At 47.3% G+C, this 19,516-nt stretch overlaps 1 protein-coding gene across 1 annotated transcript in view; it reads left to right on the top strand.

The window, feature by feature from the left end:
- The window catches only part of GRHL1 (grainyhead like transcription factor 1), a 51,948-nt gene extending 39,110 nt beyond the window's left edge, over positions 1–12,838 (top strand). Inside the window, exons 10-16 of the mRNA XM_055713875.1 lie at positions 666–753; positions 2,981–3,120; positions 4,526–4,563; positions 4,666–4,754; positions 6,553–6,638; positions 8,407–8,471; positions 9,664–12,838. Coding sequence (XP_055569850.1) covers positions 666–753; positions 2,981–3,120; positions 4,526–4,563; positions 4,666–4,754; positions 6,553–6,638; positions 8,407–8,471; positions 9,664–9,778 — 621 coding nt within the window. The 3' untranslated portion in view covers positions 9,779–12,838. The remainder of the gene's footprint in view (positions 1–665; positions 754–2,980; positions 3,121–4,525; positions 4,564–4,665; positions 4,755–6,552; positions 6,639–8,406; positions 8,472–9,663) is intronic.
- Positions 12,839–19,516: the final 6,678 nt, after the last annotated feature.

The raw sequence follows: 19,516 nt of genomic DNA on the forward strand, positions 1-19,516 counted from the left end.
CAGAAAATATGGTGCCCTCCCTACTTCTGCTTGGTTTGGAGGGCCAGGAACTGTGCGGGCATGAACCCAGTGAGGTATCTGTGGATTCCGTCATAGCCTGGCCCTGATAAAAAAGAAGAAACAATACCTGCTTTAAAATGGTGCATGTCTGCAGCTTGAGATCAGTAAAGGCTGGCATAGCTGCTGCCAACTGGATGTGCAACGTGCAGGAAGGTATCTTGCACTTGGTGATACAAGTGTGGTGTGACTTTTACAGATCAGGATTTGATGATGATCTAGTGAACTCTTAAAACTGAGGGAACTTGTGAATTTTTTTGTTGCTGCTGTTTTGAACACTTCAGATATAACCTGATCTCACACTTCATACAGTTGTAATAGCTGTGGATATCTTTTGTCATCATATTCTTCATCTGACTTGAAAGAAAATCCAAGTGTTTGTATCTTGGATATGGTTGTTGAATTTCATTAGGTGACTGGACTCAAAGGTAAACAGATCTCAAGTTTGGCACATTTTGGCAAACCAGCAGCTCAGGTACCATGGAGCTGACCTCCACAAACACAGCTCTGGAAGAATCAGTGTTCCTGCCCCTGCAACTGAAAAAAAGCCAAAAAACTAAAAAGACCTTCTGTCTCTCTCTCCCCTTCCCTTATCTCTTGTCTGGCAGGGAGCAGAGAGGAAGATCAGGGATGAAGAGCGAAAGCAAAGCAAAAGAAAAGGCAAGTGCACTGACCCCAGCTCTCAGCTGAATGCCTGTAAGTAGAAATTACTCCATCAGTATTTTAAATATGAGAACTTATTTTGGCTACAAATAGCCTGTGCAGTAGACCTTAAGTCAATTTTTATTCCCTATGGAATAACACTTGTTTTAAGCATTGCTTGTGGAGTCATTAGTTGTGCTTTGCAATATACTGGGTCACTTAGGACTTGACTTCTACATAGTTCTTCCTGTCCAAGACGGGGTGCTGCTACGTATTCAATCAGGTATGGGTTTTAGCAGTTGAAGTGACAGGGTGAGTGTGGGCTTCTTGGGCGCTGCTGGACCCCTGCAGCTCCAGTGAGCAGCAAGAACTGGAGCCGTTCCAAATGTTTCCAGCTTGATCCTGAACTTGGGCTTTAATGTATGCTGAAAATGTATTTACAACTCTGCAGCAAGGCAGTGGCAGCCTTGGGACTGAGCCTCCAGCCTCCCAGCCCTGTACCCACTCTTTCAGAGTAAATGGTCCTTAGTAAATAATTTCAATAGAAGTTGTTTCTGGACATGTGAAGGCCTCAGCACTGTAATATGTAAAGGCTGTGGAGCTTCTTCCTGCTGAGCATCTTTCCTTTAACTGCTGCAGATGACCGCAGCAGATTCTGCGTTTGGATGACTAGTTATTCCCCAGCAGAGCTGCTTAGAGGAAAATGCATCTTCTTGGTCTTCCTTTGCACAGGGCGGGTGCATGCTCTCCCTTGTTCTGCTCTGTGTGCTTGTCAGAGCTGTGCTATTAATGGTCCAACTGGTTCAACAAGCATGCACCTCAGCTTGCTGGGCAGGATTTTCCTGACAAAGCAGGTACAGGCTGCTGGAGCAGCTACAAGAGAATCCATTTGCTCAAGGGCAGTTGCAGAAAGGGCTGGGGTTTTTTCCCAAAGTACATTGTGAAAGGTAGGTTTAGCACACTTAGTGTTTTACAAATACAGTAGCCTCAACAGCTCCCAGAAGATTACTGCATGCAGCCCTTTGTGTAATGGCTGGAAAGTATGGTTTCAGCAGAGATTTCCAGCATCTTACAATTCTACAAAAGCTGCTTTCCAGTATGAATTTCCTAGGCTTGGGCTTAGCCTGATGATGTGACCTTTATTTCCCTGGAAAGTACAATCCGTTGCTGTTTAGTTCTTGGTTGGGAAGTTTTTGATTGCTTTAAGCCATAAGCTTTTATATCCACCTCCAGGCTTACAAATGCCATGTGCGCATGGACTCACCAACAGCAGAAATAGTTTGTGGCTTTTGGTCAAAGTTATTTTTACAGGGATGGAGCAATCTTTAAATAATAAGTTTTGCAAAGAAAAAAAAAAGTGTATTTTCCACTGGGGACATGAGAAATGAAGCATTTTGTTTGTGGTTGGTTTGACCCAAAATTGAAATGTTTTCACTTGGTAAAATGAAGTCTTCAGTTGGGGTCAGCTTGACACGAACGTCTCTGAAGTGCAGTTTAAGGCACCTCCTGCCTCGCTGTCTCCCAAGGGGGTCTTTGTGGGTGAAATCTGTCCCCTTGGTGGCTTGTATCACGTCAGCTGGTGTGTCGTGACTCTGTGGGAGACAGTGCGGGTCCTGGTGGGGGTCGAATTAGGGTCTGGCAGCTTGAGGTGACCAGGATGAACAATGAGTTGAACAAAAATGTAAAATCTGAAAGTGTGGAATTGACATGTAATTCTACATGTAGCATCTTGCAAGGAAGAGTATTTGTACTACCTCTGTAGTGTGAAAGTGCTTCTGTGCTGCTGTCTCTTTGAGAGGCTTCTAACAGGAACCACGGGGGTTGCAAGTTGTCTCTTTGTTTGCCATCTTGCTGCCTTCCCGGTATGGGAAATCCAATGACCTTCTGAGGGAATGGATAGGGAGAAAGGGGGAGGCTTGGACTAGCTTTTGCCCTGTTCAGATGGTTTGTTTGGTACATGAAAGATCTAGGTTCCTATGTTGGGGTGAATGGCCAGACCATTCTCCAGCCCAGTTTAATGTATAAACAAAATCAAGCAACTCACTTGGAAGAGGTGGAGCAAAATTCTAATAGCTCTGTGAAATAAGCTGTTTTCTCAGGGTCCAGACCCTCATCTGGGGTGGACAACCCAGGTTCAAACTCCTCCACCGCGGGAGCTTCTCCCTTTGACCCTGACTACAGAGTACTCTTACAACAGTGTATGTGCCTTTAAGTTATATAGGAGAGCCGTAGCCTCGTCAGTGCCTTCACTATCCTTTATTCCAATCTTTGGTCTCTACAGTTTCTGATGTCAAAGTGCCCATGCTTCCCTCACACAAACGTACGGACATCACCATCTTCAAGCCCTTCATGGATCTAGACACTCAGCCTGTCCTTTTCATTCCTGACGTTCACTTTGCAAATCTTCAGCGTGGGGCTCATGTAAGTAAAGCTCGTGGGCGTGGGGATAAGGAGGCTGTGGGATGTATCTGCAAAAAGCCTGGGATGCTCTGTGTACGTATATACATATGAAGTGCCAGACTGTCTGCAGTGATGCTGTAAACAAACACAGGCTGAGTCTAGTGTGAGCAAGAGATGTTGCTGTAGATGCATTGGCTGGAGTTAAATGGGGATGTTTTCTCATTAAATTATTTTCCTGGGAACTCCTGTTTCCATGAACCTGAAAGGATTTTTCCACAGCATGTCTAGTTGAGAATTCATTGAATGAACTGCAGACTGGTCGTCTTTTGTAAAGTCCGTTGAGTTCCTGGGGCGCTGCTGTAGACCACGGGCTCCTCTAGCCTGTTGCTGCAGGGTGAAAATCCGTTCTGTGGAACTGGGAAGTGTGTCAGCTCTGTGATCCGCTGCCAGAGTGCCCTGCCTCAGCATTCCTGGAAAGTCCCAGCTGACAGGAAACTGGAAGGGAAAAAAAACTAGAGTGCAACCAAGTTTCAAAATCTTGAACTTTGCTGTGCTGGGAGTTCTGGCACGCTCTAACGTAATCTAAATCTTACTTTTTAAGAGCCTTGCCTAAACTCCTAGCAGGGATAGAGATTAAACTTGTATCTGTAAGGCTGACTTTTCCACCTGTTTTCCTACAAAGGCTCTGGTTCTGAGGTATGTCAGGAGATTGCATTAGTCCAGATAGAAAGCTGGTTAGCTCTTGTATGTTCCTGTCTCTCTCATCAGAGATCCTTTCATTTCCCTTTTATGACAAAGTTAAAGGTGCTCACTGGCTTTTAGAAGATAGGGCCAAATGATGTTTCGATACAGGATTGAAAGATAAGAGAAAGTGAATTCTAGTTCTGGACAAAATTTTCACAACCTTACGCACAAGTATTATTTGTGTATTAAAACAAAGGCCAATATTCCTTGGACCAATGCATCTTACTTCTAGTAGTGTAGTTGTGGCTGACTCCCTACTTGACAGCCTTGGTTTCCCCTGTGTCCTGTACTGATGCGCTTGTGAGCGAGTCAGGTGGGTGAGCATCCGCCTCTCTTGCAGCTCCTGCAGCAGCTCAGAGGCTCCCTCTCCTTTAGCTTTATGCTGTTGGACCTCTGCTCACGCCAGGTGCAGCAGGGTGGTGGTTCTGTGCCAGTGACTGACTCTCTAACACAGACGGAGCTACTGCTAAGTCACTATTCACAGCACTTAGAGCCATGGGGAGAGCGTTGCTGATACAACCGTGTTACACCAGCTAATGTGTCTGTCCTTATGCAGTTTTGTTTTGTAGCGTTTAGAGCCCTTTGTAGTGTTTTTAAGTACTATGTAAAGTTCTCACTAGCTAGCTAATTCAGCCTGTTTTTTTCTGTGTATGTCAAGAAAATCTCCCCTTTGTTTTAAAAGGTCCTTCCTGTTGCTTCAGAAGAACTGGAGGGTGAAAGGTAAGAGCTGCACTACTTCAGCCTGCTGAAGTCCTGCCCTCAGACAGAGGGGTAGGTCCCTGTAATTGTACTGCCGCTGACTTTTTGCCCTGTCAATGACAGCTCTAACCTAAAGAGAGGAGCCTATATCAGTGAAGAGGACTTCATTGCTACTCCGAATAAGATGGCCAGAATAGAAGAACCAAAAAGAGGTATTATTTTTTTCTTCCAGAGACTGGATTATTTTATTTGTCCATCATGATAGAGAGATGCAGCTGATGTTAGAGAGGGGTTTTGTTAATTTATTTTGGGGTATGCTTCAGCCTGATTTTTCTGTATTTGAGTAGTAATAGAAAGAGTTTGTATATCAGGATGTAGTTTAGCTCCACAAATCTTTTACAATGTCAAAATTCCTGCGGTTTTCTGCCAACTCGGACACTAATTGGCTTTGAGCCTGTAAGGAAAGAGACTCGGAGAGGTGAGCACCTTACCAATCTCCTTGGTGAATTGGGGGAGAGAATTCATCACATAAAGTCCTAGAGAAGATTTCAGAAGTATTTTGTAGTAGATTAAGCAATGAATGCCAAGAACTGTTCTGGGTACAAAACTGTTGCATCTTTCAAGGTGCTGGAAAAAAAGGCTGTTCACTGCTGAGAGCCAAACTGAGAGAATATTCTGCTTATTTTTAACCTGTTGTCAACCTTTGCAGTTTGATATGGGATTGAATGTTGCTGTGGTGTTGTGGAAGGAGATGAGAGGTCCCTTTGGGGATGGTGTAGAGGATTATCTGCCTGACGACTGTTGTGTGGAAGGACCACCACAAAGCTTAAAGAATTAAAAAAGGGAGGATTAAATTTGTGATGCGGTGAAGATTAAGTCTAGTGAATCTGACCTTAATGGGGGCTACATTTCTGTAGTCTGGATAAACTGGTAAGGAAGGATGGATTTTCTAAAAGGAAATCTGACTTCTTGGCTTTGCTATATGCCATAAAATGAGACCCATGAGATTCTTTCTCCTTTGGCTTGGTGTATCATCCAACTTGTGCTGTAACTGAGAGTGTGTGTGGTGTTGTCAGGTTTTTTAAATCTGTAGTCCTTCTTTTCTTAAACCTGCTTTTAGCAGAAGAAATCCGTCAAGGTGCTGTGCTGTCCTGAGTTCACCTTCAACTAGATACGCCAGTATTTGTTCCCTGTTGCAGGTGTGTCAAAGCTGTGGCTGATGAACCCTTGTAAATAATCCAGGCTGCAGTACCTAGTCATTAGAAGATGGATTAAAGACAGCAAAGCCGTTAAAGGTCCAAGCTTTCTTGCTCTCATGGCTTATTCCTCAGCCGTAATGCAGTTTTTAATGAGGCTGTTGTTACGTACAATGACTCTCTGCTAGTTTGAGAATGCTAGGGATGCTTACCTAATTTGGTTTCTTACTCTTTCATTCCCCTCCTAGCAGGACACGAAGTCTGCATTGTATGTCAGCTGTGGTGGTATGAGTATTACTGAAACATGGCAGGGGGTAGGAAGAGAGATGAGACAGCGTAGGAGGAACAGAGGACTGTACAAATCATTTAAAAATGAGGAGGTGGCCAGGATGGTTTCACCTGCTGTGGTAGCATCTGTCAAATCCTATTATTTTGTGAAGTCTTACGGCAAATGACCTGTGAGATACAGAAGGACCCAGGAGCCTCAAAGCTCCATGTTTTGTGTTCCTCCTTCTCGTGTTTCAAATATGACCTTGTTTCAAATAATAGAGAAAATATCAAGTAAGAGCAACTTAAAAGTATTTTGACAGTAAAGATGTTTGAGCATGTCATATTTCTGTGTGAAAAAGTATGGTTTGAGCTAATCTAGCTACGAGTGTTTGTGATGCAGTCTTCAATGCACATTGAATGTATGTATGTGTATCTCTTCACAAGATCCTCAGTGTATGTTACTGTGTGCTTAGCCACTATCATATACAGGTATTCTCTGAGGAGCAATTATGCAATTAATTCCTCTCTCCAATTTGCTTTTCAGTGTTGCTTTATGTCCGAAAAGAGTCAGAGGAAGTCTTTGATGCACTAATGTTAAAGACGCCGTCTCTGAAAGGTCTAATGGAAGCAGTAAGTAATAGGTTTTACAGTCCTTGCCTCCAGTTTGAGAAAAAGTGAGTGTAGTCCGGGCTGGCCAGTCGTCAGGCACTGGGCAGTCACAGGAGCTAGGCTCTCGGTCGCAGCTTGTACCCCTGTGTTCCTGCACTTCTGGATAAGAAGCGTAAGAGTGACTTCCTTTCAGTCACATGGAAATGAATGTAAATAATGCTTTAATTTGTTATTAAGGGACTTCAGGAAGCTTCCCTTTTAAGTACCTTAGTCCCCGTCTGTGGGGTCTGGGTGTGAGAAAGTGTTTCTGAGCCTTCCTGAAAATCCAGGTGTGTCAAGTTCGGTGACTGCACACCTGAAGGACTCCCAAAATGACAGGCACGGGAATGGAAGGCTCCCTTCTTATGCAAGCTCTGCTTTGGCCAAGTTGCAGAAGCAGCCTTGTAGGTCTTTTCCAAGCTACATCAAAAAACACTCAACAGACTTCCACTATGCATGTCCCTCCTGTCAGAGAGGGTATTTCAATTGCAAGATGTAGTGATTTCCAGAATGTGTTTAGTGGCTTGAGTTTATTTTCAGTCTTTCAAAGCCTTATTTGGGGGCTTCTGCTCCCCTTTCATAACCTGCTTATGAAGAGCTCCAAGCCCCAGCCTCTGAATGTGCTTGAAGACTTTTACATATCTGTGCACACATGCGTGAAATTGCTGTCTGGTGCTTGACTTCCAAAATAGCCTTTCACTATCCCTGCTGCTGCAGTGCTGCAAAGGAAACACAGAGCTTAACTCTGAGGAGTGGTGTAATGTTTGGCACAAGCTCAAAACCGACGTTTCTGGCTGTCTCTTTGTGATTTATGCTTTGTCGATGCTCAAGAGGATGGAGGCTTTGGGGCTGTACAGCTGGGTCTTGCCATTGGCTTTGGGACCCACAGATGGTTCTATAAGCTGAAGCTCTCTCTTCCTGGCTGTGGAGCTTTACCAGCACAGGCAGGCTGGAAGTGGGGGCTAATGGGGAGGGGGATTGAAGGCTAGGAAGTCCTCCCTTACCTTGTGTGGTCCTGAAGTGAAGCTGCATCCTTGTTGTTCAACTTGGACTTTTTAAAGCAAGCGCCCAGAGCTGTAGCCTGGATGAAACCCCTGTACTTTTGCATACTGAAATGGCACATTGTTTGGTAGTTCCTGTCAGTGTGTGAGAGCAATTTGCCAAAGTAAACTGGCTTAAGGTTACTGACCTCGTGACTTTCTGGAGATTTGTACAGTGAAGTGCCATGGTTAGTGGCTGTGGTTTCACGTTGAGGTCACCCTGTTGGGTAAAGGGGACACTGCTGATCAGCTAGTGACCTTAGCAGCAGAGGTCTTCACTTTGTTGCTGTTTTCTTCCTGCATCAGCCACTGTGATGTCTAGTTTTCACTTGATCCCTCTGGCACTGAATTTAAAAATGTTTTTCAGTATGCTAAGAGAACAGACAGCCGCGAGAAAATGAGAACCAGGGTGTGGGGTGGTTTTTTAATGCATGGGCTTTTTGGTGTGGGGGCAAAGCGCTGCTGAATGGGAAGTCAGTAGTCAGGTTTAGAACTTAATTAAACTTTTTCCACAGAAGTTGGCAAACTGCAGAGGGGTTCTCCTCTGTAGGTATATGCTATAGTTTAGGATTTAGTATTGCTTTTATAGAGCAGAGCAGTTGTTCTCATCTGCAGGCATTTTTTTTTTTGTTCTTTTCTGTAAGATAGTAAGTGGAAGACAATGCCAGCAGCCTCCTTGCTTCACCAGCGCTTGCTTTATTTTGTTCTAGATATCTGACAAGTACGACGTTCCTTTTGATAAAATAGGAAAAATCTTCAAAAAATGTAAAAAAGGGTGAGTATGTACCTATTCAGCAACTGTCTGAGAACATGAACTTTTTTCCTCTCAAACCTGAAGGCAAATCTGCTTTATAATTCCTTTATGCACTGTACATATGCAAATGCTATTTATGGATATGTTCACGCAATGTACACACATTCCAATGTCATTCATAGAGCTGAAGACCGGAAGGGTCCTATAGAAATATGTGGTTTGACTTCCTGGGTAAATACGAGTCACAGAACTTCTCTGAGTTAATTGCCATTTGAACCAGAGTTGATCATATCAGGAAAAAGAGTTCAGTTTGTTTAAAGACTCCCAGTGATGAAGAACCTACTTCAACCCATGTTAAATTGTTCCGGTGGTTAACTGTACTCACTGTCTCTGCATTTGGTTACAGTTGTTAAACCTGCTTGTCATTTTGTGGGCTAAATTGAGGAGAACTTTATTGCAAAGTGCCCATTCCCCACAGAGGCCATGCTCCACTGTCTTTTATTTTGTAGCATAAATAATGGAGTTCCTGAACATTGTCTGCTTTTGTTTTTCCTTTTAATCTCTCAGTAGTTTTCTTGGTTTTTCTCTAAAGTCACTTTGCTGTCTCAGCCCCTTCCCCAGAGCCCTTCTGGCCAGAAAATTAGGTCCTTTAATCACCTTTGGAATGTAGTTTCGAGGATTGTGCTCTCAGAGCAGAATTACTCTGCCAGAATAACTGCAAATGTTTCAAATTTATGGTAGTTAAACCACTGCTGAGGACCGCTATTGCAAGTGTGTGTGCACAAACACACAGGTATTGTCCTTTCTGGCAAATGAAAGGAGTGGCCAAGCATCAGCGGTTTCTTCCCTGCAAGCTCTGTAGGGTTTTGTGCTGGTTGTTTGTAACCATCAAACCAATCAGTTCAGAGCCCCAAGGCTCCCCAGGTGCCTGCATCTTCAGAAGGATTTTCTGCCGGTTCCAAGATATCTCTCCTTCCCTGATCCAGGAGCCAGACTTACACTTTTATTCAGATCCTAAAAACATGGCTGCAAGCCTTGATGGAGGGTTTGGGTAAGGACAGCTAGATCTGCTGTGGGAAGCAACAAGTCAGATAGGTGAGCGGGGATCTTGCGTTACCCCTGGACAGCCCAGGCTCTCCGAGGTTTGAGGGTGCCTTTGCTGTCTTGGGTATTTAGAACTGTAATATGTCCCTGACTGACTTTATTTTTCCAGAATTCTGGTCAACATGGACGATAACATCGTGAAACACTATTCAAATGAAGATACCTTCCAGTTGCAAATTGAAGAAGTTGGAGGATCTTACAAGCTCACTCTGACTGAGATCTAAGATCACAGATCCTCCGTGGGTTTTGAACAAAGGTCTCAAGTGAACATTTTCCCATAATTTAGTATGTTGGGCAAAACGCTAATCACCTTCTCCAGAAGAAAGCCAGGTGGTGACTTGTTCTGGGGAGCAGAGCAGTGGTTTTGCTTAATACATTTGTGTTTCTGTTCTTTACAAAGAACGTTGTAATGCTCATGACCTTATTTGCACTTGAAATGAGCAAGCAAAGATCAGCAATTAAATATAGAGCATGTATAAAACACTAGTAAATGAGGGAGGGGAAAACTCCTGGAAGGTGGCCTTTTAGTGTGGTGATGTCTTATTTATCTATTTGGTAACCATGTTTGAGCCTGTTATCAGCTAATGCCGTTTTATTGGACTGTTTTCTGCTAGGTAAAGCTGCAAAACTACTAATTGGTACTAGCAGGAATTGCGTGCAGGTTAGAGAAAAGTCTTTATAATGTTTACTCGTGAACAGGGCAGACTGTTGAAATCACTTGTGTCATTTGGAGGGAATGTAAAACTGCCTTGCTTATGAAGAACTCGCCTTAGTAACTGTGTGAACTCTCATCAGATGAAGCTATATTGTATATAAGTGCAATATATTTTTGAAGGTTTGTAAATGTGTACATACACGTGATATATAATATATATAAATATGGTGTTCTGTATATACCGTGAATATATGCAATGAAGCCCATCTAAAAGGATGCCATATACAGAGAAAACAGATATTTAACGTAGCTATTTAAAAAACAGACAAACCCTTAACACGCACCAAAGGTGAGCACGTGTTTGTATGTTCACAGAAGGCACAAGAGACCTGCTTGTTCAACACGAATCTTCCTGTCTGGAAAGAGAAAGGTACTGGCTCTCTCCTAAACCGTCCTGCACAGCCAGGTGACGGCAGTCCTGGCTTCTCCTATGAACTGCCACTTTGAGCCCTGAAACAGCTGCGTAATGCTGCCCTGGGAGGTGATGTGGGCCAAGTCTGAGAGCTGAGTCCCAAGAGGAGCTGAGCAGATGCAGTTTCCTTGGAATTGCGCTTCTGGGGGTTGGGAAGACAGTCTCCTGGAGGGTGGATTTTTTTTTTTCTGTAGCAGCGTACTTAAGGCTCAGCTGGATGCTGCCCGCAACAGCAGCTCAGACTAGATAATACCCATGCGTTGCAGCCAGCTTGCAAGGTCCTAGGATGCTAACAACTGGAAGTGCAGCCACAAGGCTTTTGAGAGAGGAAGGTGGCATCCCAGCTTAGCAGGCCAAGCCTTAGCAGGAACTAGGCTGCAAGCAGGCTGGGTGTCCCTGGTGTGTGTACATCGCACTGACCCGCTGCCGAGGCGGAGAGATCAAACAGGGGCAGCTGGTAGCAGGTGTCCTGAACCTAGCCCCAGCTGGGAGTGCCAGATACCTCCCAAAAATACTGCTCTGCAGTCGATGGTACAGTATTTACTTATGTGCGTGTGCTTATGAAGGAAAGGCACCCTCTGGTTAGCAGCAAGTGAGAGAGGAACATCTAAGCAGCACTCGGATGGAAGGTGGCAACCTGCGTTGCAGGGTGAGTAGATGAGCATGAGCACCAGGTCCAGTGTCAGTGCTTTTGTTAGGGATCGGGGTAATGAGAGAGGTTTATCGTGTTTTCAGGCAGCACAAAGCTGCACATGCCTCACCTAGGACATGAAGGTTGATCAGGATAGGCTGGAGAAATAGTCCAGAACAGTAGGATATGATTCTACTTAATGGTTAACAATTCTACTTAACAGTTAACGAATTGTAACGGAACATCGTTCAGCTGTGTCATGCTGCTGTTGGGAAGCGGGAGGCGAATGCCATGTCGAGTTGATAGACAGGGGCATGGCTTGCAAGAAATAGGAGCCTGCCTTTTGCTCTACTTGGCATGGCCGAGGCCTCCGCCGGAGCGTGGTGCCCTCCCAGCAGAGCCTAGTCCTATCGGGTGTCCTGAGAGGCCAGACCGCCTGCTCCTTCAGCCGGAGCTTGTGGCTTCTGAGGAGGAGGGGCTGGATAAGTTGCCTGGTGAGGGGTCATCTTCAGAAGGGAAGGGTGAGGGGAGCAGCCTCCCGTGACATGGAAGCATTCTCCCTGTCCATCACAAGCACAACAAGAAGCAGTGGGCGTAAATTGCAGAAATTCAGGTTGGGTGTCGGTGGTTTTCTCTGGTGAGAAGAGCAGGCTGCCCAGGGAGGCGGTGGAGCTTGATGTCAGAGGTCTTCAGAGCCACTCTGGGCAAAGGCATCTCTGGACTGAAAGATACAGTTGATTCTCCCTCGGTGCTGATACAAGGTGGTCACTTGAAGTCCCTCCCCACCATATTTTTTTAATGTTTTATATGAAATAGAGTATTTTGGGAGTTGTATTGGGACCAATCCTGAGCTGGTTCATAGACCACTCATTCCCCCCTCCTCCCTCCTCCTCCACTGATGGGGCCCCACAGAGGCTTTGCCACCGCGCTGGGCACCACCTGCTCCCCTCTGCTCTGTGGCCAGAGCCGAGCAAACTCCGCGTGGATGCATCCACGGCTGTGGGGGTGCGGAAGGAGCACGCTGCTGAAGAGACTGGGACCTACACACGCCACCCTGTGCAGGAACCCACCGCCGCAGAGCAGCGTGGCCGTGGGACTTGTACCCAGCCGACACCAACACACCGCTTGGGCTTCCCTTCATCAGTCACAGGAATAACGTTACTATGGCAAGGGAATTTTTTTAAAACCTGATATATAGAATACATATATATATTTACACATTTTTATCAAAAAAGGAAGTTTTATTACAGAAACTCAGTCTAGGGTCAGGGAAGTAGATTTAGAATCTCTGTAGAGGTAAGATTGACATGAATGTTATTTCTTTTTACTGCTTAATGAAGTATGTGAACTAAATCTTGACGATTGTTTTCCACTCTAAGATATTCTGGGACACGGGTCTTGTAACAGTAGCAGCAATGTCATGTATGTTTTATGAAACTGATTTTTTTGTTGTTGTTTTGCCTGCTGTTTTTTAATTGAAAATGTATTTTAAACCAAGCTATTAAATTTTATATGTTCATTTCTAATGATGAGCCTTTTACATAAAGGGGACACAGCACATGTGTTTTCTATTTTTCCTTTGACAGGGGGTCTACAAAGCAAAATCCCCAAATAATCCCACCGCCAGCCTTGCTCTTATTTCCATATAAGATGCCTGATGGTCAGTGCTGGAGGTCGAGCAAAAGCCTCGAGGGTTGTGCCACCTTGTGTGCCCTGTGCAGCGGTGGGTGGGGATCTCCCGTCACTGTGGGTGTGGAGGGGACAAGCTGTGGTCTTCCAGCCCTGCCAAGGCTGAGGTGCTTTGAGTAGCTGCCAGGGCCACAGGGAGGGGTGGGTGTCTTTCCAGGAGGAGCTGGTCCAAACCAGGGCTTCCTGGGCGGTGTGTGGGGCACAGCGGGTGAAGCTGCAGGCACTGACTTTCCCAAGATGAAAACACTCGGTTAAAGTCCGTGCTAATTCTCCAGGGTAATCCTAATGTCACTGTTGCTCTAATGTCTGGAGCGGTGTTCACGTCTTTTGTTTTTTGGTTGGGTTTTTTTTTTTTTTTTTTCCTGTCAGGAAATGTCTCTACAAGCTTTTGCTTTGGCTCCCCACCCCCTGCAGCGGTTGCAGGGTGCTGCCCTGGGGCGGCTTCTGTGCCGGCACCTTCCCAGTCGCTGGGCTTGCATCGGCGTGCCTGGGGCTTGGTGGGGAACCGCGTGGGTGGCAGATTTCTGTGCTAGAAAAAGGCTGGTAACGCTTTCTTATTTCTAGTTCTTGTACAGGCTGCACTTGTGGAGTTTGTGTCCCAGATGTAGGAAGGTGCTGCAGGGCATCACCTGGCATGTCATGGTGTGTCCTGGGTGATGCAAAGGTGCTGGGGGATGCCGAGTGTCATCTCCACCCAAGCTGGTGCCTGCTGAAAGGTTGAGCGGGGTTTAGACCCTGGTACAGTTGGTTTGCAGCATGGTGGCCATCCCGCAGCAGACATCGGCGTGAGGCTGGATCTGCTGTGGGGCTGGCTGCGAAACGGCTGCTACCCCCTCTCTGGCCGAGGGATACCTTCGTCTTCCTGAGCCTTTACATGGTGTGCGTGTGCACCTGCGCCAGCCCTCTCCTCCTGCAGCCCTGTCAGCCCTTTCCTGTTCAAGTGAATTTAAAGAAAGTGAAGGTGAAATCCCGAAGCTGCAGCTTTGAGCTCCCAAGCCAGGCAGCCTTCCAGCGAGATCCATGCTGCTTCCCTGGGGCGGCACTCAGGGCTGTAATAACACATTTAGTTAAGCTTTTAAGACCTGATCTTTTTTTCGTATGGGAAAGCCAACTTCTGCAGCAGCCTCCAGCTTCTTGATGGGTCTGTTTGTTCATTGCCAGAGCTTTTTCTTGAGGCTTTGCAAGAGCAAGGAGCTTACGCGGTCCTCTGTTTTGTTTTGGTATTTTAAGTGATTTGATTTATTATTATGGTTAAATTATTAATACTAGATTTTAGATCACACCTCAACTAGATTAATTGGTCCAGTGAAAAAATACGAGCTCTTATAACTACTTTTGCTGTTTGTCCTTGGACAGTCTTACCCCACCATACCACAGCACTCTTTGTTGGATACCTCTGCATAGCTGACAGTACTGTAGAAGGGATATTTTGGCTTTTCTTCTTGGCTAGTTTCAGTGGCTGGGGTGGTTTCAGGGTTTTGGTGTGTCTTACAGTCCCTTGTTTGCACAGGGCAATGCTCCATTATCCCATCAACCTGTTTGCCTGCACACACAGCTTGTGGATGGATGGCATGCCTGCTGGCTTAAGCGTTATTTATTTTGTCATCTCTCCAGCATGGCCATCCTGCAGGCTGCAGATGAGTGCACAAATGCCAGCTGGTGACCAGTGTCAATGGCATCGAACTTGCATGCTCCTGCTGCAGCGCTGGTCATCTCCAGCAGCATCCCAAGCCTGGCGCGGGCCGGCAGGTCTGTCACCTCCGCTGCAGTTCGATGGGTGGGAAACACATGCCAGGCAGGGGAAAGGTACATGGTGGAGCCTGGCAGCAGCTCGGAAGAGTGGGAACATGGTAGAAAAACATCTGTCCCTCTTGGGGATTTGATACCTGGAGGTGGGGACAGCCCCAGGCTCAGGGATCGATGGCAGCGAGGGATGAGGGAACATGGTGCGTGGGTGGCTGGCTGCCATCAGGCTGGAAGAGACGGTGTGAATTGGAGTGAAATCTGGAGTGGGGGTGAAGTGAGGAGGGGAAAGGTGGGCAAATCCGTTCCTCAGCACCAGGGAAATGAAGTCCCACGGTTCCTCAGTGCCCTGCCGGTGAGGGGAGCTGGATGGAGCCCTGGCCAGGCAGCGCTGGCCCTGCTGCCCTGTTGAGTCGGCACCCACAGTCTCTGGGGTCAGTGGCTTAGGGCAAAGAGGCTGCAGTCCTGCCACTGCTGCTGAGCAGCTCAGCTTGGGCCAACTTGCCCACTCCAGCCATCAGCACATGCCCAGGCAGAGCCCGGTCCCCTGCCTGGACAGGTGCATTGGCTAGAGGGGCTGCCATCAGTGGGGACCCCTCCTGCTCGAAGGGGTGACTGGGTGACCAGGGACAAGGGCACAGGAGCGCAGGGATTGGCACTGGGTCTGCCAGGCAGCTGTGCCAGTGGCGCTGGGGTTGTTGCCAGCACTTGGTTTGATGCTGCTTTTAATTCTGTCGTGATAAGGTTTGCTTGTTTGTTTGTTTTTTAAAGTAAATGATTACATGAGCTTTGCAAACATTAATAAGTAAATAAAATAAAAATGATTGCTCAGTGGTCAGCTCTGCAGGTCACGTTCTCCACAGTCTCTGCTCCATGATTCTTCTTGTTTGAAATACTTTGCTTTGAGCCTGTCAGCCAGTGCTGCCCAAGGGCTTTTGAGGGGGCAGCGGTGCTGGGTCCCCCATCTTGTGGGTGTCAGGGCCCTAAACCAGCCTTTGCTCACCCACTTGCTTCTGCTCTGTGTGCTTAAAAAAGAGCCCAGGTTGCAGGCAAGAGGCTGGTCGAGACTTGCCACGTACAAAGCCTCAAGTCAGGATAATGCGTGGAGACAAAAGGAGACAGTTATAAAATCAGCAAGCTGAAAAAATAGAATCTGTTGCTGCTTAAATCACCCCTTGCTGTGCCACGTGGCCGTTCCCAAATGTGCTGGCACCTCATGGCAGTCCTGTGCGGAGCTTTGCCTGCGAGTGACCCCCAGCCTGGCCTCGGCAGGGGCTGAGCTGTGCCCGCGGGGATGCTGCATGCCTCTGGCTTCCCGGAGCACCACAGGGGCCATGGTTTCGGCGAGAGAGGGGCCCAAATCCACCAGATCTCTGCAGAGGCACAGCTCATCCCTGCTCGTCCGTATGTGCTGTGGGGCCAGGGACCATGGTGCTGCCCCATCCATGGCCAGCAGCACCCTCAGGACCCTGTGCTGACTTACTGCTTTTTCAAAGGAAGATTTTGAGCCCTCACCCAGGACTGCAGAAGAAATTTGGAAGATGCCTCAAGAGGAAGATAAATGAAGAAGATGATTATGACCCTAACCATTCTCCTTTGCTTTTTGTTTTTTTTTCTCTTCAGGTCCATCTTCCAATTCCTAAATGCTTCAGGTTAATGTTGCTCTTCAACACCATCACATCTTGCAAAATTTAATTTCTTGGCAGAATTTCCCCCCATCGCCCTGTCTTGAAAACCCTCTCTCTGTGGATCCTCAAGGATTTCTTCACGCTACATTACATCTATCCATTACCCCGCTGTTATTTTGCTACGAAGGTACATCTTGAGGCTTTTAGGAAGCATATTCAAGCTCCCTGACAACGGTGCTGAGGCGGATGTAAATACAGCATGACAGACTGTGAGTGCCATAAAGTGCAGGGGTGGAAAACTGGCTGGGGGGGACCTGCCTGGCTGCAGCAGCGCTGGGATTTCATGTCCAGGTGAACAGAGAAGGGGGACCTGGCCTGACACTGGTAGAACTGGGGAAAAAATAAGCTCTCAGCTGGACGAGTCTGTCTTTGGCAATGCAAATTTGGAAATGCAAACCTTCAGGTTAATGGTATTCAGGCAGGGTGTTCACAGCTCAGTTTATTTTGGTCAATCACTTGGCTTGGGAAAAAAGTAGGGGTGGCGTTTGTGGAACAGAAGGAGCTGTGGCCAGGGCTCAGTTCAGCCACGATGCTGGGCATCACCAGGTGTGTTGGGAGAGTTTTGGGGTGAAAGCAGCATGGTTTTTCCCAGCCTGTGTTCTTTCCCATCTAGCAGAACTGTCAATGTTCATCCTGAGGCTGCTCTTCACAGGGTCACTGCATGGTTGATGTTGGGAGGGACCCCTGGAAGCCATCTGGTCCAACCCCCTCGCTCAAGCAGGGCCACCCGGAGCATGTTGTCCAGGACCATGTCCAGGTGGCTTCTGTGCATCTCCAAGGATAGAGACTCCACAGCCACCCTGGGCGACCTGTGCCAGTGCTGGGTCACCCTCACAGCGAAAAGGTATTTTCTGACATTCAGAAACTCCTCCTGGGTTTGGGTTTGTGCCTCTTGTCCTGTGAAGGTATGTGGTGGGTCTCCTGGAAGAAACGGTGCCAAGAGATCAGAGCGATAAAGTGGTGACTTTGTTACAACTGTGAAAATAAAATGTACCTACTGGTGCTGGGGTGTCTCAGAAAGGACAGTGGAGACTCAGAGAATGGCATGGCAAGAGCACCTAGGACTGAGGCTTGAGCCTAAGTGGGAGGTGAGACAAGGAAGGGGTGCACCTTTCTTTGTGGGTGAGATGGGAGGCTTGAACATGGGATGCGAAGAGAGGACCAGCAGACGGATGGTGATGCCAGGTATTGGTGTTACAGCTCCATGCCCAGGCACCATGCTGTGAGCCCTGCAGCATCATCCCATACGTGTCCTGACAGCCCCAGAGACTCAAGTTCTGTGCAGCCCATCGGTAACATCTTCACCAGGCCACAGCTGAGTGCCAGGCAACCCCTTACGGACAGCCTGGAGCTTAGCCACCTCCCAGTACACCCAACATTTTCCTGCTCAAGCTACCATGGACTTTAACTAGAGATGGGCTCCACTTCACAGACATCACAAGATCAAGGTAGTAAGATCAAGGTAAGAAGATCCTGGATCTCGGGGCTTTGCTCTGGGCAAGTCTTTTTTGCTACTTTCCTCTCCCCTTTCCAGCTTTCCGTTCCCTAGGCTAAAACACTGAGTGCTGAGGAAAGAGCTTGGTATTGAATATGATGTAAATGAGTTTTACTCACAAACTGAATTAAAACTAAGGAAGGTGTTAAAGGAAAAAAGCAATCCCAGTGTTTTGAGTGGAGTAAGCCATCAGTGTTAAACAGCTTATTTCACCACCGGGAACTCAACCAAAACCAGCGCACCCCCTCCTGGGCAGCACCCCGGCAGCATGGGATGCCCACCAAGCAGCGAGGAGGTCTTGCTGTGCCTGGGAGCAGGAGGTTATTTCTAACAGAAAGCGCAATCAGATTTTACAGGGAAGGACAGATAGTACGTGAAAACTGAGGGGACAGGAAATCTGTAGTGGGAAGAAGGTGGCTGAAGCTCCTTCAGCTTGAAAGCCCTGAGGAAACGTTGACCAGCAAAGCCCTGCAGGGCAGAAAAGCATCGAGTATTTCACCTACTCAGCAGAGGAGGAAAATCAGACCCTTGGGGATATTGGGGATGACAACTGGTATGTGAAATGTGGATTTTTGGCATTAGGCAGTCACCTACCTCTCCCCTCATCAGGTGTGTTGGAGGGACCTAGAGACCCTAAGTACTGCTCGAGGGTCAGCTGTGGATCCTGGCTGTAAGACTTGGGCAAAGTGATGCAGCCCGAAGGAGGCAGCACGTGCCTGGCTGCTGCACCTCTCCCACCAGCCTCCCCCAGCAGCCCCCGTGGGGCGTGCAGCTGGGGGCACCCCCGGACAACACCCACACCCCGAAAAAGCACCTCAACGTGCAGTGCTGGCTCATTGCTCTGCTCTGTTGGCAGCACAGAAGGATGCCCAAGGGGAAAGAAATTCAGCATGAACAGTGTCGCCCGTAGTCTGGAGGGGAAAATGGCGTGGCTGCAAACCAGAAAAGCTGCAGCCCAGCATTAGAGCCCGAGTTTATTTCACATTAGTCATCTTGTTGCGTCCTCTTAACATCTTGAAGCACTACAGTAGCAGGGAGGAAGCGCACGCCCCAGACTGACGCAAGGATTTACCCATGCTGTGGAAAAACATCAGGACTCCTTGTCCTTTTTACATAAACAGTGTAAAACTAAGTGGGAAAGCTCCTTTGAAGGGAGGCGTTACGATCTCTGCTGTGCAAGGAGAGTAACAAGTAAGTCCAAGCAAGCACCAGTTATCAGAAAAAGCATCAGTTCCTACTCAGCAGCCCAGACTGGCAGGATGCTTTATCCAAGCAGCAAGCAGGGTATGTTCTGCTTCTGAGCAAGTGGGTTGGGGGAGACTGAGTGATCCGTGACCAGCAGGACTGATGGAGAAGTATCACAAGAGCAGGATTTTCTGTTTTCCAGCTCCTTGCCTGGGCCAGGGATAGGATACGGAGATTGCTGGGGTGAGACACCCCCCCATAGACACTAGGACAGTGACTTAAACTGTTAAGTGACTCAATTGCTACTGACTATTCCCCCCAAAAAAACCCCAAAGATGCACAAGAACACAGGTGGCTTTTATTTTCTCAGCTCTTAATGGAAAACATATTTGTCAGCAGTAAAA

This window comes from Falco cherrug, chromosome 6, assembly GCF_023634085.1.
Source record: "Falco cherrug isolate bFalChe1 chromosome 6, bFalChe1.pri, whole genome shotgun sequence".
Lineage (NCBI taxonomy): Eukaryota > Metazoa > Chordata > Aves > Falconiformes > Falconidae > Falco > Falco cherrug.